Genomic DNA, 23,990 nt, shown 5'->3' with positions numbered 1-23,990 from the left:
GACATTGTCAAACGATACAAGGTCCAACCACACTGGAGGACATTGTAGCCTACTGGCTATTCTCCAGAGGCCTAGCCACTAGACCTAAGGTCTTGTTTATAAAATATGCAAATATTTTAAAAATGGACATTATGTCTCATTTTCACAACAAGTGGAGAATTGTTTCAATTGTTACGATATGGACCATGGAGTCAGTTTGGGATGCCAGCCAGCAGCAGTCAGTTTGAGATGTCATGTCATGTCATGGGGGTTAAATGGGTCAGAATAAGACAAGACAGGTACGTAAACAGGCATACCTAACTGAGGACATTTAGGTGACTTTTATGTGTTGAATATTCTGAAAACTCCACGACCAAACAGTGATGGGGTAAAATCAAATGCAATCGTTTCAAACTTCAACAGAGTTCACTGCTCCCACCTGTAATCAGTGTTGCCAGATTTGGCGGTTGCCTGCCCAATTGGGCTACTTGGGATGGTTGTATGCGGGTAAAAACGGGAAAAATTGGCCATGTGGTGGTTTTTTAAGCGGTTTTGTGCCCATAGAAACCAATGCAATTTGTTGAAATTGGGAAGAATTTAGCACATTTTGGCGGGTTTTGAGAACCTTTTGGGCGGGTTTTCAGACAAATCTGGCAACACTGCCTGTAATCGATGCTGAATAATTGGGCAGCTGCAGATTTTCTGCATGAAAGTATGAGGTTGCAGTAAGATCAGGCGTGCCACTACACTACACTACACTACACTACACTACACTACACTACACTACACTACACTACACTACACTACATTATACTACACTACACTACACTACACTTCTTTTGCTTTTGCCCAGTAATGTCACTTTAGACAAGGGAATCCAAGCTGAATTGGGTTCTCAACCTTTTAAACTTATTATATAATATAATAATGCCATCTTCCATAGGGGGTAAACTTGACAAAACAGACAGTTATAATAAAATCAACCATTCTATAATTTCAGACTGCTTTTCCTTTTACAAAAAAAATCAAAGCTTTTATATGCTATACAAATGTATAAATATACAAATAAAACACGATAGCCTTTCTGTCATAAGAACAAGCATTGGCATGCTGATTGCTTTCAACTATTGATGTTTTTTTTAAATGTGCAAATGGCAGAAAGGTTTTTGAGGGACCTCAACCAATAACCACATCGCTCTTGCCAGGTGAATGGAGTATCACCTCATTCCACACGTACATTTGGGACATGGGCCAATGAAAAGGGCTTCAAGGTAGCCAAAAAGGACCAATCAGCAGTCAGCACTGCTGCACACACATTTTCATTTATGTGATCCGGGCTCTAAATTAACACCAGCCAACTGACCAAATCCTGATCAAAATTCAGTTTGTCTGATAGAAAAACACCAACACACAGAGGTCTGGTGGAAACCAGGCTCTAAAAGACCAGCTTACTAGCCACTTTGACCCATTAGTCAAGTTCATTTAGGGCCCTGAATGTGATGTAACGGAGGTGCATCCATCTGAGCACCCAGATGCATGTGTGGAGCAAAGCAGAAGAACTACATTGATCTGACAAGAGCCAGGTTACTCACCCAAACCATCAATATGGAGAAGAATATACATCGTCAACAATCCCAGCTGCAGACAACTCAAGGGGAATACAAAATAGCAGCTTGTGATTAGCCTGTGGATAACATCACACCATTTTCTTTTTTTGGCTAGAATAACACAGATCTCAAGAACACACACACTGTACACGAGAAACTCCCTAATATTCAGGAAAAAAGTATTTTCAATCAGTTACTGATCAAGGTTTGGGGGGGAGTGAGGTGGGTGAAATGAGCTTGGGGGTAACCGAAATTGTCGGATCCGATGCTGCTCCGCAGTGCTGTCGGAAGCGGTGTGCGGAGACCCTCAGAGTCGCGTCTCGACTCCTGTATGAATTCGGTCTTGTTTTGGCGACCAAGATACAGGCAACTAGAGATGCACCGGATCCTGATTTTTAGGATCCTGCCGGATACCGGATCCACTGCTTAAGATCCTGCCGGATCCGGAACCGGATACCGGATCCTACGAAAGGGTTGAAACACATAGCCTACTCACACACGTGGGCCCTTTTTATCACGTTGTCTCAAACTATTTTGACTGAAAAGCCTCGGCTACCGGATCCTGGATCCTGGAACCGGATCCTGTGAAAAACCCTATTATCCTGCCGGATCCGGAACCGGATAATGGATCCGGTGCATCTCTACAGGCAAGAACACAAACCTGTAGCAACCATTCAAGAAAACGGCAAGCAGACTAGAATAGATCTAGAACTAAAGGTTATACCAGTGAAGTTCTTGAGCTGAGTTAGTGAGTATTTTTTGTCTATCGCTTTATATCTTTCACATCAAGATATTGTAATAGGCTAATAGCTGAAAACAAAACGCAGCGGGTTGGTGAGTGGGGTGCGTTTGGGGTGTTGAACTGTGTAACAGTCATATTGGGATCAAACCTGGCCGGGGAAGAAGAAAGGAACAGTGAAGAGCAGAGGGAATGGGAAAGTGCTGTCGTTCTCCATACATGTGTCTTCCTTTCCCTCTCTCCACTGCTCTGTCACTTCGCTCTGCTCTGTGGAGTGGAGTTGACTACTTCCCTTTTCCTCCTCTAACACCGTACAGCGCTCCGTGTCCGCCCGCCACGCATGTCTTGCCAGGCAACAGAGAAACTCTTTGCCAGCGGATAGATGGCGGGGAGGGAGGCGAGGGGCAGGGCGGGGCGGAACCAAAATCCTCTGGGCCGTTGCAGCAGGTGGGAGCCATCACGAGGGCGGCGCGTTCTGGTTCTGGTATATGGAGGCCTTCTCTTTCAAGAGGTCAAGACACAAGTGGCAACTCCAGCTTCCTGTAACGAGACGGAATAGTAAAATAATTATGTTAAGGCCACACGATGTAGGTTTGAATATTTATCAAGGGTTTCTCACAGGAGGAAGAGGGACTTTGTCTTGGTGTGAAATGGTGTTTGTGTGCGTGTCGAACCGACCTTCTGGAGGCTTTGACATGGGTGGAGTGATATGGTGTGTGCGTGTGTGTGTGCGTGCGTGCGTCCGTGTGTGTGCTGGGCTGACCTTCGGGGGGCTCTGCCATGGGTGGAGTGATATGGTGTGTGTGTGTGTGTGTGTGTGTGTGTGTGTGTGTGTGTGTGTGTGTGTGTGTGTGTGTGTGTGTGTGTGTGTGTGTGTGTGTGCTGGGCTAACCTTCGGGGGGCTCTGCCATGGGTGGAGTGAGACAGTACATGTGGTAGCCCCTGTCACAGTCATCACAGAACAGCAGCTGGTCCTGCAAGAGGAAGGAAACAAACACACGAATGCTTAATACTTCTATGTAGAGATGTCTGATATTGTCTTTTTTGCCGATATCCGATATGCCGATGTTGTCCAACTCTCAATTTTCGATTCCGATATCGGCCGATACCGATGCCCATATATGTGGGTTATTTTTCCTCATAACACATTTTCGGTAACATTACAAATCTGCTGTTGTGGAACAAAAAATGCTTAATTTTATTGTAATGCCCCGCAAGATGCATTCTCGAATGCAACAAAACTTTCCAAATATTAACATCGTCTGTGCAAAATACAAAAATAATTAAGGAGAAAAGTGTACAGTAATTCAAGCATTATTATATCGGTTTTGATAGGTCAAAAATCCGATACTGATATTGACCGATATTACATTTTATGGTATTATCGGGCCGATAATATCTGTGGGCCGATAATATCCGACATGTCTACTTCTATGGTCCAAAAAGTAAGAGAATGTGCGCACATCAGTAGCATAGTTGCTGGACCAAACAGAGGATTACTGAAAGGAAATTTTAGGTCCGCAACACTGTTCGATGCTTCCAGACAAAGTCTTAAGTGCAATGGGAGCATCGAACAGTGTTGCGGACCTATAATTTCCTTTCACCAATACTTCTATGATGACATGTGCACGGTTAATACTTCTATGGTGACAAGACACTTCATTGACGTAGGGCTGGGCAATATGACGATATATATCGTTATCGTGATATAAAAGTGTATATCGTGACCTTTCTCCTATATCGTTTATATCGTGATTGTAATTTTACCAATTTTATACAATTGAATATTATTTAATTACATTTCATGTTGTCACAATACACACTATAAGTTAATGTAACTGTAAAAATAAGAATAAAAAGATCCATTTTAAAGAAAGGTTGTTTTGTGACATGAGAATATAAGGAGCAAATAAAGAGAATAACTGAAAACGTATGTAATTGTGCTATATCGTGATAGATATCGTTATCGTGATATAAAGCAATCCATATCGTGATATTGTTTTTTTTCCATATCGCCCAGCCCTACATTGACACACAACTGACTGGCACTTCATTATTGTTACTGTAAAAATACAGACATGAGACACACCTACGAGAAACCCTTTGGTGACTGGAAAGTGTCACTGAGCCAGTTTATATGCGCATCAATATGATCTTGATTATGATCAGGTTTTTGGAGTTACCGGTTTATTCGAGCGCTCATGTAAACTGAATAAACAGTTTTCATAATCAATTTAGTGCCGTTATCAGTTTATGAGAAATCCAATTTGCACAGGTAGGTTTTTGGCTAATAAACTGATTTCTGAAGACATGTATCCAGCAATCGGGTTATGATCAGGTTATTGACATTCTAGAAGGATAAGTATCCAATCACAAGCCTTAAATTCTAACTCCGTGTCACACACTTTAGTGGAACACAGGCAACCGACGGACTGCATATAAACCGTTTACTCCAATAACCTGTTTATTCCAATAACCCGGTCATTGCGGCCATATAAACGGGCTCACTGTATCTACCACACTCAGCCAGCTGTGGCCTTATTTAGACACCATTTAGACCATTTCCCTTTTCAATGCAACACCAGGAGAGGAGTTTGAATATTACTTCTGCTGTCCAAAACAAAACAAGACGAGACAAGACGAAATGGGAAGTGTAAATGTCTCACATCGTTTTCGGAGGTGCCGCATATGTTGCAGCACTTGCACTCTATGCACTGCCAGCGATACGTCTTCACAGCTGACATCATAACGGGCGTGAACTGCAGACACGAGGGGTGACCTGGAGCAGCGAGCAGCACACGGACACACACCAAGAAGACACAGTGGATTCATTTCATTATAACATTATAGGATTGAGACTTTTTAAGACATTTTTTTTTACACCAAGAAGACACAGTGGAAGTTTAGGGATTCATTTCATTATAACTTCAGTTATAGAATTAAGACTTCTCCCTATTTTTTTTAAACTTCATTGAGTATTAGTAAATTAAATAGAAGCCAAAAGTTCACAGGAAGACGGAAAGTGCAGAGAGGATCGTAAATAACTTATCATTAATAAAAGTTCAGAAAACACGGCACACTGAATACTGTCCGTTTTTTATCTTTTTAATTTCTTATAGTAATATTCTAGAAGTCAAAAAAAAATGTCTTAAAGTCTCAATTCCATAATGTTACACCAAGAAGACAGAGGGGATTCATTTCATTATAACATTACAGGATTGAGACTTTTTTTTTTACTTCTAGATAATATTACTGTATGAAATAGAAGGCTTAAGTTCACGGGAAGACTGAAATTGTAGAGGGGGTCGTAAATAACTTGGGCTGGGAGATAAACAACACATAAGGAAAAACAAAGACAGTGAAATATGAAGGATAGACTTCAGTGTTCAGGAAACACAGCACACTGAGTGAATACGGTTCGTTTTTTTTAATCTTTTTAATTTCTTGGAACGAACTTGGCTGCTTCCAAGAAATACCAGCTGCTCCTGGACTACTGAAGGCTTGTGCACAAGGACTTCCATGCACTTTATCAGAAACATATCAGTAACTAAGAGCAATGTTTTGGAACTCCATGCCAAACTGATAAATGCTGTCTGGATATTGGAGTCAGTGTTAGGTGCATCTGACAATAAGCATGATATACAGTATGCTCATGCGAAGATTTTCAGATATGGACTGTTGGAGAAGCACACCAACATCAAAGCATGCAACGTCCTGATGAAAAGCTTGTGCATGTTTTTGGAGAACCTGAGGGAGGGTGGTGTGAAGTGGTGGTTTGCCACGGTAAAAAGAGGAACTGTCCCCTGCAGAACAAAACCAACCCTCATCTGCCGTAACCTTGATTATTCTGTAGTTTTTCCCCCATATATTGCATGATGGTGTCCTTGTTTCTAATACTTGGATAAAGTATCTGTTAAATCAAATGTATTCCAAAAGTTGCCAGTTCGACTCCCGACACGCCAGGTTGGTGGGAGGGAGTAATTGACCAGTGCTCTCCCCCGTCCTCCTCCATGACTGATTGAGGGTTGCCCCCTTGTACAGGTGAGGCATAAATGCATTTCCGTTGTGTGCAGTGTACACTTGCTGTGGAGTGCTGTGTCACAATAACAATGGGAGTTGAAGCTCCCAGGTGGGCTTTCACGCTTTCACTTCACTTTAGTGTAGGGTTGCCAACTGTCAATGAAAAAAATACGGGACACTTCATCGTGCCGGGGGTCTGGGGGTCGTCCCCCAGAAAAATGAGCATTTCTTAGATGTAATTTCTTGCATTTTAACGTCCCGTGTCCCGTTTCAGTTCAATACGGAACCCGTACTTTTATCTCTAAATACAGGACGATTCCGTATTTCAAGGGACGGTTGGCAACCCTACTTTAGTGCAATGGTACTGAATAGCTAGCATGGGGGTGAACTGACCTGATGAAGTGTTTGCTAAATGTAAATGTAGTGTAGTGTAGTGTAGTGTAGTGGTACTGAATAGCTAGCTTGGGGGTGAACTGACCTGATGAAGAAGTGTTTGCTAAATGTAAATGTAGCGTAGCGTAGCTCATTGCAGTAGTGTAATGGTACTGAACAGCTAGCATGGAAGGGTGAACTGACCTGAGCGTCCGCAGTCGGAGCAGGAGACGAGCTCCTCTGACTGGCCGGTCTTCTGGTTCATGCTGGAGTCCCCCAGGCAGAAGTCGCAGTAGTTGTTGGGGATCGCAATCCCATCCGGACCCTTCTTGGCCGCTAAGGGAGCAAGTCACATCACAGCCAATAATCAAATTGTACAACTTGTCCAAAACAAAAACAAAAATCAGTTCCTTAAGACATAAAAAAATAAAAAATAAAAAATAAAATACTAATATAAAAAAATAAATAAAAACCTTAACGTGTTGACATGTTAGCATGAAGTGCTGTAACATTAACTTTTGAAGCAACACATTTTATAGTTAAAGAAACATCTATCAAAGAAAGAAATAATGAAGGTCTGGATACTGATAAATACTTTTAGAGATTCACATCACTTGCTTTGGTGCAGAAATGCACACTCATTAGTGTTGAATGGCTCAGTCTGTTACTCCATTTATTCTCAACCTTAAGTCTACCTAAGGTCTCCTAACCGAAGGTCTCCTAAAGCAGTGGTTCTCAAACTTTTTTTAGGCGAGGCACCCTTTCAATTCATGAAAAATTTCAAGGCCCCCCAAACCAACAAGCCGTAACATGGCATCGCATCCGATACCACACAAGCTTAGAAAAGTAACACATTAGAAGACGTCACATGACCTACGCTCGAAGTTGCAGCTGACTGGGGCGACCTACTGTATATTTACTTTATTGTGCGTAAATGGCAGATTAAAGATTCCACTGACTACCATTAACTTATCAAGTTAGACAAATATGTATTATATTATGTATTATTATGTATTATATTATTATTACATATTTATTTATCAGCCACGTTTCTGCGGCACCCCTGAGGGGGGCCTACTGCACCCCAGGGTGCCCCGGCACCCCTGTTGAGAAACACTGTCCTAAACAGCCGTTCACCTAATGTCACATAGATCCCAGAAAAGTGATTGAGATGTTTGCTAGAATAAGTGGTGGTGGCCTTGCCGTGGCCATCCGGTAGGGCACTCGCCTGCCATGCGGCTGACCCGGGTTCGATTCCCGGCCGTGCCGGGTCCTTTGCAGATCCCTCCCAATCTCTCTCCCCATTCGCTTCCTGTCTACCTCTCATACTGTCCTGTCCATAATAAAGTCTAAAAAGACCTTTTTAAATAAAAAAAAAATAATGTGTGTTGGAGGCCTCACTCTTGGGCTCGTCCTGCTGTGGCGGGGTGCGTGTCGGTGGCTCCTCCTCCTCCTTGTCTTGCCCCTCCTCCTCCGCCAGGTGGGAGTGGGCGTAGTGGTAGCTCAGGCCCGGCCGGTTCTTGTAGCGCTTCCCACAGACTAAAGATACAGAAAACAGAAAAAATGCATTGAAACTCCCTTACAAACTAGCTGACATGGTACACACGCATGCAAGGGAAAGCGCAAACACACATGCCTGCACACACGCACACACACACACACTTGGGAAAGAAAAAAAAGATCAAAACTACCAGAAGTTCTTCACAGCTACCTTAAAAAGTCAAAAACAAAACAACCACCCCCACCTACTTCACATAGGGCAGCCAACTTTCATAAAAAAGTCTAACACACACTGCCCCAGCTAATAAGCATTCTTTGCTGCTACAATAACACATTATATCACCAATTATGGCAGGCAGTTATATTCCTTTCACACGTTTAGTAATTTCAATCATTTTTCGAGCCATGCTGCCTACAAAGATCGAGACCTAAAACCCAACACTGCAACGCTCTGTTCTGTTGCCATCTTTGGTGGTGTCTCTTTTCAGCATCTCTGGACGAGACCCTGCAGGTCAGGTGTCCTCTTCAGGAGAGCAATATGTGGGGTGAGGGGTTAGTACTGAGGTAGTCTTGGTTACAATGAGATGGACACAGACACTGCAGTCCTCAACAGGGTTGCCAGATGAGGCTGATGATTTCCAGCCCAAAAAAAATGCTCAAAACCCGCCTAGAAGCACAAAAGCCCACCCAATTCTATTGATTTCTATGGCAAAAATTGGGCGGGTTTTTCTGCGAAATGCCATTTTTTCCCGCACACGGCCATCCTAAGCAGCCCAATTGGGCGGGAAACAGCCCAACACTGGCAACACTGCAGTCCTCAGCCCATAGATCCTGTCGGTATGTCTGGCACGCCCAGAGCTGCTGCCCGTTTCCTTCAAATACTCTGAGTTTTCGCAAAGGACGCGCTCAACTTCTTGGAAAAAACTAAAGTCTTTGGGTGCGCGATAAAATGTATCAACTTAAGGAAGAGAAATCCGCACTCACAAACTGCGTCTCATTATTTATTTATATTACCACCATGTCCAAAAAGCAAACGCGTTTCGGCTATCAAGCCTTCATCAGTGCGTGGTGATGAAGGCTTGATAGCCGAAACGCGTTTGCTTTTTGGACATGGTGGTAATATAAATAAATAATGAGACGCAGTTTGTGAGTGCGGGTTTTTCTTCCTTTAATTCAAATACTCACTACCCACTGGGTGGACCAGACTGGCAGCTTCACTAGGCGGTCCAGACGTAACGACTGGATCTATCCGGTCACCTCGTTTAATTTAATGGTGCTTTTGTGAATGTTAACTGGGTGACAATGAACATTGTTGTGAACCTTGTGAGTCTGAAGTTAGTTGAGGGGAACTTGCCAACAAACCGCTGTCCCATCCTCCAATGAAACACTCTCACACTCTTGCATGCTTCCATCTAGGGATGCAAATTTTCGATTAATTCATTAATCATTAGTTGATAGCCTCATCTATCGACTTACGATTAATTGATAAGCGGCGTTTTCCCCCCGAAATCTCAATGTTTCTCGATAAAAAAACTACTAAATCTAAAACTTTTAATAAAAAATTGAGATGATATACCACATTTAAATTTATTCTATTTCAATTCTTTAATCAAAGGTGATTTAAATATTACCACTATTCACACCCCTCTTCACAAACACTCTTCACATGCCCATTTCACCTGGGTCTCTTGTCAATTGAATTGTCGATTAATTGCGATTAATGTCTTTTAATCGATTGTCGATTAATAGTTTGCATCCCTACTTCCATCCTCAAAAGAAACACAAGCACACACGCACACACGCTTGCATGCTTCCAAGCACTTGCACACCCAAAGAAAAATACTGGCAGTCTGGATTGCCCTCTTTCTCACCCTCCCTTCCACACACACACACACTTTGCATAGCTTTAACCAGTCGAAAGGCATCTCGAAACAAAAGCAGAGGCACTATTTCACTCTAAGGGGGAGGGCAGGGAGAGGAGAGGGGATGGAGGAGAGGGCTAGGGGGAATGTAGAATAAAAAGACACAACGATGGGGTTTAAGGGAATTAACTAAAGCAAAGAAACGACACCAACACCAGGGGGTAGGGGCTGGAACAAAAAAAACGATGAAATAATCGAGAATGAGAAGGGGAAAATGGGTAGACAAGATGGAAAACAAACCGGTATTCATTCCTACAATTTCCAGTTAATATGTTATTTTCAAGGTTTCCTACCTGTAAGTCGCATGTCTTTACTTTTGCAACTAGAGTGAAAGCCTTATATATTGGCAATAATACAAATAGCTACAAACTAATTTCCATGTCTGATGTCAATACTGCTACAACTACAGCTAGATGAACGTACTGTAGTATTCCTGATTCACATGGAATACTGTCAGTATTCCAAACAAGTTTCAGACTATTCCACTTACATGTGTGGCATAGCACTCTGCAACTGGGATGTTGCGCTCTGCAGAGCCACATTTGGGAAATTTTACATGAGGGTCATTTCACGTGAAATCAGACACTTAGGACCCGACCGACACAGATTTCAATCATACTTGGTGAACCTGTTTAGTATTAGTGTTTGTGTAATTTGTAGAGCCAGAAAATACCTTTCAAATAACACCACAGACATCTATTTGTGACTTACACTGACTGATATAATCAAGGCTGCATGTATAGTGTCCTAGCCTCATATGTAAACCTTTGCTAGTCGTTGGTGTCAGATTCACAAAATTGCAGTTCTAGGGTGCTACCTTGCTACTAAACAGGCACACCAAGTATGATTGAAATCTGTGTCGGTCGGGTCCCAAAGTGTCTGATTTCACGTGAAATGACCCATGACTTGCACACAAAATCTAATACTACCACCATTACATTTACAATCAGAATATTCCATGCATGTCACTGCAGTCATTGAGATGCATAAGAGACAGAATCTACAACCAGTTATGACTAATCAAGGACAGGGCAGAAGATCACAGTGTTTTTTTATAATCATTGACAAAAGGAGGAACATTTATCACGCCAACATGGAATCAACACAGCCAGGTTTTCTTATGGCAACACATCTACTTAACTTCTTCGACAGGGGGTGAAGTCAGGGGTTTAGGATAATTTGCAGATGTGGTTGAGGCCTTTCCACCTTTTCCTTTAGGCCACATTTGTGATGAGGTTAGTTTTTAAAAATCAACTGTTATGTGGCAAGGTCTCACAATCTTAGGCAAAGGACGTGCTCAACTTCTTGGAAAAACGAAAGTCTTTGGGTGCGCGATAAAATGGATCAACTTTTGCTTTTTGGACATGGTGGTAATATAAATAAATAATGAGACGCATTTTGTGAGTGCGGATTTTTCTTCCTTAACTTCTCCCAATCGTCATGTCATGCAGAGTGCATTCTAAACGCTGCCGGCCTCATGGGGGGCTGTACGGTTCCGGGAGGGGGGAGGAGTTATTGGCAGAGGAGAGGTGTCAATCGCAGGTCCAGAAAGTGAAAACAATGCCACCCACAAATTTGATCCAACCACCTCAGCTGAATCAGCTGATCCCAATGATTTACTTAAGAGAGCTTAAGTACTCAGTTGAGTTACTCAACACAGTGACTTAGTGAGGTCACCCGTCTTGGAAGGAAACTGTAGCACGGATTTTTAATTCTGGACAGAGTTTGACATCACTGGCGAATTTGGGGCTTATGTATACAGGGTGTGTAAAATTATTACTGGTGCTTTGTGATGTACCTGTCTGGTTTTTTATGTGTTTTATTATGTCTTTTTGTGTATCTTATATGGAACTTTTTGAGTCTGTAATAAAGTTTTCAATTCAATTCAATATTAGGCAGACACGTTTTCTGACCATACCGTCCATTCTTTGCATATTTTCCTACACCATGTTCATACAGGTCAGGTCCATGTTGGAAAATAAGCATAAAAAATGACGATATGGTCAAAGAAAATGTGTTTGCCTAATAATTCTGTACACTGTGTATATGAATTGCTCTCTGCACTGCTACAGGAGATGCCCCACTCAGCTCATTACATTACATTACATTGCACTTAGCTGACGCTTTCATTTATTCAAAGCGACTTACAACTATTATTTTTCAGGGCATTGGTTACAGTCCCTGGAGCAATGTGGGGTTAGGTGCCTTGCTCAAGGGCACTTCAGCCATGGATGGAGCTGTAGGGAGAGGTAAGGGTGGGGGGGGGGGGGGGGATTAGAACCGGCAACCCCTTGAATGAAAGACCAACTCTCTAACCACTACGCCACGGCTGCCTCATTACACGAGGGGAGGAGGGAAAACAAACACAATAGTCCAAGTACCTGGCCAAGTAGTAAACCAGGTTAAGTTAACCTTGAGGTAGTGGTAAATCATCTAATAGAAGAGCCTGGAGTCCTCATTTTCTTAACTAAATGACACCTGTGGGCTATCTATTAGCAGGTTTACCACTTCCTGTAGGTTAACTTTGGTCTTGATTTGCCAGGTTCATCACTTAACCTCGTTCATGGTGAATTTGGGGCTTATACCATATACTGATCTGTGGGCTGATACAGGAGGTGGGGAGAAGGGCACCTTGGTGAATTTGGGGCTTATACTATGTACTGGAGGTGCACGGAAATTAAAATTTGTGGCCGAAACAGAAACCGAATAATAATGAATCTCTTGGCCGAATACCGAAACCGAATATTACAATTCAGTCAAAAGTGATCAAAAGCTAGGTTTTTCACTATTTTTAAATATTGCTGAAATCTACGGTTTACAGTAAATGTTTTGACATGTTTTTGAAAAAAAATAAATTTGTATTTGAAGTCTTCAAATGTTCGAGTAGAACTGATATAAGTTTTATTAATGCCCATTTTCAATTCATTTTCTATTCGGCCTCCGATTCGGCCACTCAATTGGCTTTCGGCCGAAAACCGAAAGTGTATTTTTTTTCCGTTTTCTGCGGCCGAATTCTCGGTGCACCTCTACTATATACTGATCTGTGGGCTGATACAGGAGGTGGGGAGAAGGGAAAACACACACAAATCAACATGAAGACACAGGCAGGACAGGGAGAGGGAAACAAAAAAAAACAGTTTGATGATCAGACACAAGGCAGGTGAGGGGAAATAGAAAAAGGAGTGAGAGAAATATACCTCGTTCAGAAGGTTTTGAAATATGCTTTTGTTTGAAAGTGTCTGAAAGAGAGAACAAAAACAAAACAAAAAAAGACAAAAAAAGGGGGGAGAGAGAGAGAGAACAGACAGAGGGACTGGAGAGTCATACACCCACATACAACAAAATCAGAAGAAAACAAAGAAAGAAAGAAAGAAAAGAAACCTGCACACCATCATGATATGAAGTAAAGAGAAAACACAATGTATTATCATCAAATAGTAATATTCTTTCAGATGGCTTATGTTGCTGCCTTGAGCACAACTCTAAAACTAACCACTCAAACTACCAGGACTTCGATACTACACTGGCTTATATTAGGACTCATAAGTAACTACAAGTGGACATAAAGCTAAAAAAGGACATGCTTTCAATGTGATTTGCCTTTAATATCAGTAAAATAATCAAAATGTTGTTATTTGAAATTGGTATGGGAAAATCAGATATAAATAAAGATATAGTTGCAATGGCCTCAATGATATTTTGAAGTAAAACGACAGAAAAAAAACAAAAAGAGGTCTATGCATGTTCTGTTGCACAGTCACAGCGCTCGTTGTTTTGTGTATTGAAGTGCATTTTAGTCTCTCGTCTCCATTCTATTAGATGTTGCCACTTGCCAGTCTTGTGATCACTGGGCTGACCCCATCATTGCCATTAGCATTGTGCCATGATGTCAGTTACTGCTGCATGAGATGTTGAGCATCTCATGTGAGTGCATTTCTGCAAATGCCATCAATCTTTTTTTCATTAAAGACAGACATTTCTGTGACAGCAAGTAATGTATTCACTTTTGCCTTTTTTGATATTGCATATGGAATCAGACAAGCGGACTGGTGAGTGACAAAGACAGACGTGTCTGATGATGTATGATGACAGATAAAAAGGTAAAATAATGAACCACAAAGCGAACTGACGGACGATTCTTTGGTTTAGCTGTTTTTGGTATAGCTTTAGTGTAAAGGAAAAGCAACCACGGCAGAAGACAGAGAGGAAGGAAGTGAGAGGGAAAGAAAGAACAGAAGAAGCAAGGAAGGAAAACAGTGAAAGATTGATGAGTAAAGATGAAAGAATAGTGGTGGTAATTCCCAACATTGTGTTTCAAACCCTGCAGGCAACTCTGGTGTATGGATCAAAGACGTTTTTTCTGGACTCAGACGTCAGGTGGCGCAACGGCATCTAATGCCCATAAATGAATTAGTAATTGGAGGTTGATATGCTGCAATGAAAATGCTTCTTATATAATCCACTAAAAACAAATACACACAACAAAATCCATACACTAGTGGCACTGGCTGTAGTTGCGCCAACCTGACGTGTGATACCCACTGCTGAAACATCACTGACCCGCGTCCATCTACATATACAAACCAGCTTGTCTACTTACTATCGCAGGCGTACGGCTTGTCTCTGTCTTCAAGGGCGGCTGCTGCTGCGTCCAGCTTCTTGCGAGCACTACTTGCGTTGCGGCCCTATCACAATCACAATCACAACAAATGCACATTACAGTCATATCACCTGATTATTGGCGAGAAGACACTGAAGCAGCACAGAGGCAATTCTTTTCTTCTTTTAATCAAGTGCACAACATAGAAACGAAAGAAGATGGCACATCCATCAAAACATTAGTCCCACTTGATTGTTGTTCATCTTGTTTATTGTCTTTATAAGAGAATATCCCAGCAACTGAGCAACTGGACTTTTTGGAGCCCAAAGACATTACATCCTTTCCCTACAGATGTCTTCGGTTCTGGACTGTGTTGTGGTAAAGTAACGGTTACATTTCTACAAATTGCAAAATTACTGGTAGTTTCTGAACACAGGTATCGGGTCATAGAATAAGGATAAATGCCCTGTTCAACCATTGTGTATAAATACCATTTTACTAGCTTTGAAGAACTTACTAACCTTCTATAACAACGAACATATACTGTGATAAAACCTGTGTGAAGGACTTATTTTGTCCAGGACGTCCGACTGCTCAACACCTTGTACTGTGTGAATGTGATGAAACATGGTCATAAATGGTTTTAAAAACATGACCCCTGCCGTGTGTTCATCTACGCTGAAGTGCTCGCGTCTCACCTTCCCTTTGCCTTTGCCCCGCCTCTTGGGCGTGTCCTCCTCATAGTCCTCATCATCCAGGTCGTCCAGGAAGTCATCAGGTTCTAGAATCCTCTGGAGGGGGGCAGAACGGAACAGAAGCACTCATCAATCTCCAACTGCCATGGCAACCGTTTCTAACATTCCGAACAGGAGTGCCCTTGAGATGTGTTAGCCATTTGTCTTGGCACCCCTGCAGTAATAACATTCCTGTAATTATGTGGCCTTCCACCCTCCCCACTTTTTTGCCAGATCATTTCTCTGAAGTTCCACATCTCCTTGTATTTGTACACCATCTCTGAGCAATAATTTCATATTTGAACACCTTGTAAAATGCTTACAGCGACAAGCAAGTTGTCCAATATGAACAGCCACCATCACAGCCCTTTCCAGAGTTTGAAAAGAGAGTTTCTGGTCAATCCACTACACTACACAAGTATTTGTCTTTTCACACACATTCATAACGTATGAGCTGCGCTTGCGTGTGTGTGTGTGTGTGTAAGTGTGTGTGTGTAAGTGTGTGTGTGTGTGTGTGTGTGTGTGTGTGTGTGTGTGTGTGTGTGTGTGTGTGTGTGTGTAAGTGTGTGTGCACATGCATGCGACCCGCGTGTGTGTGTTTTCCGGTACCTTCCGTACGCGTGTGGCAGGGTTGGCGCTCCCCGTGCTGTACTCTGAGCCGCTGGGGTCGTCGTCGGCGCCTCGTAGCTCCAGGCCCGAGCGTTTGTCCAGCGGCTCAGCCTTCAGCAAGGCCTCCAGGCTGCTGCCGTCAGACGACAGAGCATCCTTCTTCAGGCCCAGCTCTACATCTGATGCTAAAATCACAACAACAAAGACCAGGGGAAATCCCTTGAACATAATATGTAGACAACTGAACTAACAAAACAAAAAATGAGGTGATTTACCACTATCTCAAGGTTAAGTTAACCTGGCTTACAACTAATCCTTCTTAAGGCCCAGCTCTATATCTGCTGCTAAATCACAACAACAAGGACCAGGGGAAATCCCATGAACATAATATGTAGACAACTGAACTAACAAAACAAAAAATAGGTGATTTACCACTATCTCAAGGTTAAGTTAACCTGGCTTACAACTAATCCTTCTTAAGGCCCAGCTCTATATCTGCTGCTAAATCACAACAAGGAGGACAAGGTTTGGACAGAGACAACTTTCCATCGTCTAGATTTTAAGACATGCATGTTTTATGCCGCACAATAATTACTGTACTGCGTGGAAAGGTTACATGAAAGGGCTACAGTTTGACATGAACTCAGGGATCGAAGATTGTGTGACAAGACAAGCGGTCCAGTCAGTGACCTCCGGGGGGCAAAACAGGGGTGAAGTGAGAGGCGGTTACCCGACTTGAGGGAGGGGAAAGCCAGCCGAGGGTCCTCCGGTGGGTGGGCTCTCCGCTTCTTCCTCCATCTCCTGGCGGGGTACGTATACAGCTGCCCTGGGGCCATACCTACAGCACAGACAGGGGAGGGACATGCAGTAAGTACACAGCCAGAGAGAGAAGAGAGAGAGAGGTTCCATTGGCCCATTGTTTCCGGGTTCTATTATTGGGGGGGAAATCCCCCTTTAGGCAGACCTAGGCAGACCTGAGGACTGTTCTATTCAATGCTAGGAGCATTATGACACGCCCCTTTAGGCAGACTGGAACCTGGTCATGTTAGGTGCCCATAGAAACCTATTATGTTGGCATATCTCTATACTTAAAGAATCTCTGATACAGCTGCCCTGGACTAATACCAGTGACACATCAAGGCAAACGCGGCGAATCAAATGTTATGAAACAGTCAAGTTGTTGAGTTGATTTGATTGGCCGCTCCACATTTGCATAATATCAAACTTGGTCGAATATTTTCACTTCGCTTCGCTCCTGTTCGCTTGCCTTCGCTTCCCTGACGGTAGGGACACATACACGCAAATTTGCGAACTTTGCCATTCATTCCTATGAGAGAGGCGAAAGCAAGCAATGGCAAGCGAAAGCAAGCGAACAGGAGCGAAGTGAAGTGAAATTATTAAAGAATGTTTAATGTTATGCAAATGAGGAGCGAATTCAGCCTGCCGTGGTCCAATCAAAGCAACAACATAACTGTTCCATTCCATTTGATTCGCCGCGACGACCTGATGACAGTTGGATTTCGCCTCTCTTCGCTTTGTGTCCCTACCGTCATAGGAGTGAATGGAGGAGTTCGCTTCGCTTCGCAAAATTTTCGGGTATGTGTCCCTAATGCTAGTCCTCACCTGGTCCCCTGTATAATGTAATGTGAGGGATGCTAACGCTAATGCTAGTCCTCACCTGGTCCCCTGTATAATGTAATGTGAGGGATGATACACTGCTAACGCTAACCCGGTCCCCTGTGTAATGTAATGTGAGGGATGCTAACGCTAATGCTCATGGTAACGCTCGCTCACCCGGTCCCCTGTGCTACAATGCTACTGCTAATGCTCACCCCGTCCCCTGTGCTACAATGCTAATGTTTATGCTAATACTCACCTGGTCCCCTGTGTAATGTAATGTGTCGATAATGCTAATGCTAGTCCTCCTAACCTGGTCCCTTATGTAATGAATGTGAGGGCTGCTAATGCTAACTAAGGCTAATCCTCACCGGGTCCCCTGTGCCTCTAATGCTAGTGCTAGTGCTAATGCTAACGCTAATGCTAGTCCTCACCTGGTCCCCGGTGCCTCTTCTCCATCCAGATGTAGCAGTTGCTCTGTACAATGTAATGTGAGGGATGCTAACGCTAATGCTAATCCTCACCGGGTCCCCTGTGCCTCTAATCTGGTAGTGCTAGTGCTAATGCTAACGCTAATGCTAGTCCTCACCTGGTCCCCGGTGCCTCTTCTGGATGCTAATGCTAACTCTAATGCTAGTCCTCACCTGGTCCCCTGTGACGCTAATCTGGTAGTGCTAATGCTAACACTAATGCTAGTCCTCACCGGGTCCCCGGTGCCTCTTCTCCATCCAGATGTAGCAGTTGCTCTGTATAATGTAATGTGAGGGATGCTAGTGCTAATGTTTATGCTAATGCTAACCCTCAGCTGGTCCCCTGTGCCTCTTCTCCATCCAGATGTAGCAGTTGCTCTGGGCCACTCCGGTCTGGGAGTCCAGGAAGGGCATGCGCACGCTGCGCTCGGCACACAGCCGCGCGTTGTAGTTATGGCACTGCTCCATGGCATCCCGATAGTACTGCTCCCCCAGCCTACAGTAGATAACACACGACACGCACACATTTAGCACAAACTTCTATCCAAACCAACTCACAAAAGATGGTATGGTAATCAACAGCATACACACAGCAACACACGCACACACACACACACACACACACACACACACACACACACACACACACACACACACACACACACACACACACACACACACACACACACACACACACACACACACACACACACACACACACACACACACCTGTATTTGTACCTTCCATATCCAGTAGCCTAATGTACTGTACCAGCAGCACATTGGGTCAGAAATGAAGAGAGCTAGAGCTCCCAAAACAACAATAGCCTCACAACACACTCATTCAGTGGCAGTGGCATGCGGTTGTGCGTGCTGCTGCACACACACTTAAACAAATTGAAGAGCAAGTCATCCATTAGATTAGAAGAACAAAGAAGCAAAGAAATGTTTACTCGAGTCTCACTGGCAATGAAGAAAAATAGCACAGACAAGGCCAAAACAGCCTCCTCTTTCAGATTAGGAGAGAGCTCAGCCAACACTGTCTCCCTCTGCCAACACGCCAGCCAGCCGTGGTTACTGTGTCTGATGCGGTTCGGCATATCAGGGTCTTGCCAGGAATGCGGAGGGCTTTAGGGGTTAGGCTACCCTTCATTCACAACTGGCACCATCTGCAGATGGATGATGGTAGGTAGGCAGGGCTCTAAATTAACACCAGCCAACTGGCCAAATGCTGAAAACATTTCAGTTTGGCTGGTAGAAAAGACAAACTTACTTACTAGGCACTTTGACCAATTAGTGAGTGTGTATTTGGCTAGTGAGGTTGATATCATCTACCCATTTTGGCTGCTGATGAAAGAAGTTAATTTAGGGGCCTGATGCTAGGCTTGTCTTGTGTACGACGACATATACACACGAACGATCCCATTGGCTGAGAGATGGTTTGCAACCTGAGAAGTTGAATATTTAGGATTTTGACAACGGAGCCGATGCAACAAATGGCCCCACAATACATTTCACATCTGACTCCTCCCCATGAGTCCATCTGCGGATGTTGCCAGTGTGAATGAAGGGCGGGGGGGGAATCTGAAGGGAAATGCACCAATCTCCTGAACGACGTCTAACAAAATCAGCTTAACAATAATGAGGCTAAAACTTCAGAGGATTTAGGCCCAATCTCAATTCACCCCTTGGCCCTACCCCTTACCCCTCCCCTCCGTTTTGTGTAGGGGTAGGGGTATCCCAAAATAGGGGACTCACTAATTCAACGCCCTTTCGGTACTTACCGCTTACGTCATACGACCCTAACCCTAACCTTAACCCTAACCTTAACCCTAACCCTAACCCTAACCCTAACCTTAACCCTAACCTTAACCCTAACCTTAACCCTAACCTTAAATCGCTTGTTTGAAATGTTTGATTACCATGTGACGTACCACGTAAGTACAGAGAGGGCGTCAAACTAGTGGGTCCCATCCCAATAGTCGTTAAGGCAGAGGGGTAGGGGTAAGGGGGAGGGCTTTTTAGCCCTCAAAAAAGGAGGGGTTCGGACAGGCAGACTCCGTTTGGAGGGGTTATGCCGCGATCACACCGAAGGCGTTGAAAGAGCCACAACGCTGCTGACTCCTGCCTGGAAAGCACTCGTCAGGGGCGTTGAACGAGGCAAACAATTCAACCTGAAGCATTCGGCCAGGAATCTCGACCAACCGAAGCTCGTGTTTAGAAAAATGTGAACATTCCATTGGCTGACGCCCTGCTGCCACCGAGCTCATTACATATTTTTAAATGAAGTTCAACTTCTGCCGCCCTCGGCTTTTGACGCTTTCGATGCCCTCGCCTCTAGAAACGCTCCCGACGCGTTTGCCTCGTTCGCCGCCTGCTCTCCCATACAAAGTCAATTACTTCTGCATCTTTCCACCCGTTCAACGCCCGTGGTGTGACCACACGGTTAGGGGTAGAAAAATACAAATGGGATTGGCCCTTTAAGTGGTTTGGGGTCCATCCATCACCGCTGGCTGAGTTTCGTCACCGTTTTCCCACAAACAGAAAGACAGCAGGTGATGTGAGGATGAGAGGTGATAAACGTTAATGAGGAAGGACAATGTACTTCTAGTCTAGACCATGCCACTCACTGTGTGTGTGTGTGTGTGTGTGTGTGTGCGTGTGCGTGTGCGCGTGCGTGTGCGTGCGCGTGTGTGTGGTGGGGGAGACAGCCAGCCCGTGTGTCATTGTAGCCCTGCCTGGCCTCCGCAAGAGAGGATGGAATGCGTCAGCAGGTGCTCTTTTGTTGGCCTGGCAACAGCCACCAGCAGCCAGCCTGGACTGCGACCAGGGGGACAGCACTGCACAGCACAGCGCGCTCTCTCTCTCGTTCTCTCTCTCTCATCCCCAATCTCTCCTCTCCACTCCTCTTCTCAGACACTTCTCACCTCTGCCAGCCTGAAAACAAAGCCTAGTGCAACTCAAACGGATGACAATGGAGAGAGTATTGGGGGGGGGGGGGGTCTGGTAGTGGAAACAGTTGTTGCATGGTTGCGTTGTTTTTGAAAAACTGTTGAATGGTTTTGAATTGTTGGTTCTATTCATCCAGGATTGAAAACGTACAGACCAACACGATTAGGGGACGGTATAGGTACCACTGAAGGTATTAAAACAGTGCAGAGACGAATGAGGGTGAAGGGCAACATACGGAGACAACTGAACTAACAAACCACCCATGACCCAACACACTTCCCGTGCTACCCTGCACCAGTTGCTCGAGCCACACTGCTGCCTGCCTTCGAATCATATTCATACCAGACTCGCGTGGCATTCGGAAGCTCCATGAGTTGACAGCTGCTACAATGCCGAGCCATTATGTAGTTATTACATACGTTTGTTCTTAAAAACGACACATTATTACACAACCAGTGACACGGCGTCGTAATCTGTTTACCGACATATCAAGCTTGAACTAGCTTTAAACTGCCAAAGCACGTTGACGTTAAGTACCCGAAGACCGTGACAGCCTTTGACCACTCATTCAACCACTTGGCTGCAGTACGAAACGAAACACAAGCTAAATCTTCTATTCTCAAGCCTCTCAATGTAGGTTATATATTACACCACAGAGTTCCCATCCAAAACGAAATATAATCACTCTCTTCAGTGCTAGTTATCGTTACATTTGCCAATTCAGGCTAATCTGTTTCAACAACACTAGTCTACATTTCCTGGCATTTGGTTTGGACAACATGGCCGCGTTTTACAGAACAACCCAGACACTACACGGGCACGAAATAACTGGTTTACCCACCAGGTTATATGCGCAAATAATTCCCCCCTGCGATTCAACTGGGGTGCTACTTGATCCGTGACACCAGCCGGGATATTAACAACTCCCAGAACTGCATCTGAACGCCTGCCTGACAGCAATGACCGAGCCAACAACAACCCCTACATTTTATGGTCGATGTCCGACAGCGTAGAAGCTAACATTTGTGAGCTGTGTTCGGCTAATATGCAAGAACACTGTTGGTCACATACACAGCATATAGTTAACCAGCTTACCAAACTTGGTGGCAAGTTGACACAAGAAAACACATTGTCAATCATGTCCAAAGAGTGAAGTTAATGAAACCAACTAGCTATCCTAGCAAACGTTGAGGAAGGTACAGCGAGTGACGACTATCGTAATACTGTGAATACACAACAACGCCAAACAACACAAAGACATTTGTCTACCTCCTCATACTGACGTACACGTGTGAAAGGAGGAATTCAGAGCTGTTTTAAAACGTGTAACAAGCAAACGAAAAAAACACTTACAGTTTGACAACATTCTCCACGACGGCCGCCATCCTGGTTCATCTACGCTTCACTGTGGGCAAGCTGGTGCATGCGCAGTTGGATGAATGTGCTCCAAAAGGTCATGGTGGCCTGCTCAGGAAAGGGTGGGACATGGGCATGGATGACATGCTATAGAACAGGGGTGTCAAACATACGGCCCGCGGGCCGCATCCGGCCCGCCAGAGGGTTCCATCCGGCCCGGATGTAAAAAAAAAAAAAAAAAATTTTTTTTTTTTTACGTTGTTTTTTTTTTTTTCTCAATGAAATAACCGAAATGCGCTATTACGCCAATCGGGACAAAATCGAGACCTGCATGACATTAACCCAATGATCCCTCTGTTATACTGTATATATGTAGTAAAGTGCACATCACACTTCTATTATAAATGGTGAATTTGTACTGTAACAGGCATTTGATAAAGATCATATATTATAGACCTCATATATAGAGATAAAATGTTAATACTTCTTATTCGTATTGTATTGGTATTGGTTGTAATTAAATAATAAATATAATTGGATTTGTATTGATTCCTATTAAGCTGAAACTGGAAACGGGACGTTAGAATGCGTGAAAATGCAGGAAATTACATCTAAGAAATACAAAATTTTCTGGGGGAAACCCCCAGACCCCCTGCCAAAATGAACTGTCCCATATTTAATTCATTGACGGTTGGCAATGAATGAATGAAGTCAAGGAAATGTTGCATAGGAATATCAGTATTGCATTGCTTTCTACATAATCAACACATTTAAAACAAGATAGTACTGAACACTAATCGTCTGCTTTACGTTTGTTTTTTGCGATGATGTTACTAATGCGGCCCGCTTGAGGTCCACATGGGTTGTATGTGGCCCCCGGACCAAAATGAGTTTGACACCCCTGCTATAAAATGTATAGAACTAGTGTGGGCTACTCTTGGTGGTGGAGTATGAGCTAAACAGATAATCTTAATAGTAATTTAATCATTTTACAAGTACCAACACTTGACCAAACTAAAAGTGTTTAGGTATCAGTTGATAGGCTTATATGGAAAATGGTTGATGATTATATGATGCAAAAAATAGGGTTCACAGTGCAATGCAACCTTATATTCACTCATTCGCTCATTTTATGACTAAATTAGTCTACATAGTAGCTGCATGATGCAACTCAGAGGTCAAAAATAACACTTTTTCACTTGATGGTGTCATGTCACCGTGTGGCCACAAGGAGGCTCTGCTGGTCTTGTCTTGGTGATGTCAGTGATGTCTGATTCACATCTTCTTGATGATGAATTAGTCAGCGAAGGGAAGGGAAGGGAGGCCCCACTACACGACCTCCGCTGCCACTGACTCACATCCTGCACTGTAGAGATGGGATGTATGGGTCTTTGAGGGATCCGGGTCATAGTGGCTCGTTCATTTCAAAGAGTCGTTCAAAAAACTGTCTCTTTTGGCTCTTTTTTAATTATTTATTCAGTGTTTAGAGTGTAATATTTTGACTCCACCTCAA

At 43.7% G+C, this 23,990-nt stretch overlaps 1 protein-coding gene across 3 annotated transcripts; it reads right to left on the bottom strand.

The window, feature by feature from the left end:
- Positions 1–2,339: 2,339 nt before the first annotated feature.
- dpf2 (double PHD fingers 2) lies at positions 2,340–22,602 on the bottom strand. Of its 3 annotated transcripts, none has more exons than XM_063202717.1 (13): positions 22,475–22,602; positions 18,519–18,665; positions 18,289–18,302; positions 16,813–16,920; positions 16,083–16,267; positions 15,438–15,530; positions 14,740–14,824; positions 13,337–13,378; positions 8,119–8,256; positions 6,922–7,053; positions 4,992–5,104; positions 3,218–3,299; positions 2,340–2,865 (listed from the first exon to the last, which is right to left on the bottom strand). In XM_063202717.1, the coding sequence occupies exons 1-13, from the start codon at positions 22,504–22,506 to the stop codon at positions 2,783–2,785; spliced, it is 1,254 nt and encodes a 417-aa protein (XP_063058787.1). In that variant the 5' UTR covers positions 22,507–22,602; the 3' UTR covers positions 2,340–2,782. The 3 variants fall into 3 exon arrangements, with proteins under 3 accessions (XP_063058787.1, XP_063058786.1, XP_063058788.1); XM_063202716.1 differs by lacking the exon at positions 18,289–18,302 and adding an exon at positions 18,134–18,147 and having other exon boundaries at positions 22,475–22,601; XM_063202718.1 differs by lacking the exons at positions 13,337–13,378; positions 18,289–18,302 and adding an exon at positions 18,134–18,147 and having other exon boundaries at positions 22,475–22,600.
- Positions 22,603–23,990: the final 1,388 nt, after the last annotated feature.

Source organism: Engraulis encrasicolus, chromosome 7, assembly GCF_034702125.1.
Source record: "Engraulis encrasicolus isolate BLACKSEA-1 chromosome 7, IST_EnEncr_1.0, whole genome shotgun sequence".
NCBI classification, from domain to species: Eukaryota; Metazoa; Chordata; class Actinopteri; order Clupeiformes; family Engraulidae; genus Engraulis; species Engraulis encrasicolus.
This window is presented reverse-complemented; position numbering and strand designations above follow the sequence as displayed.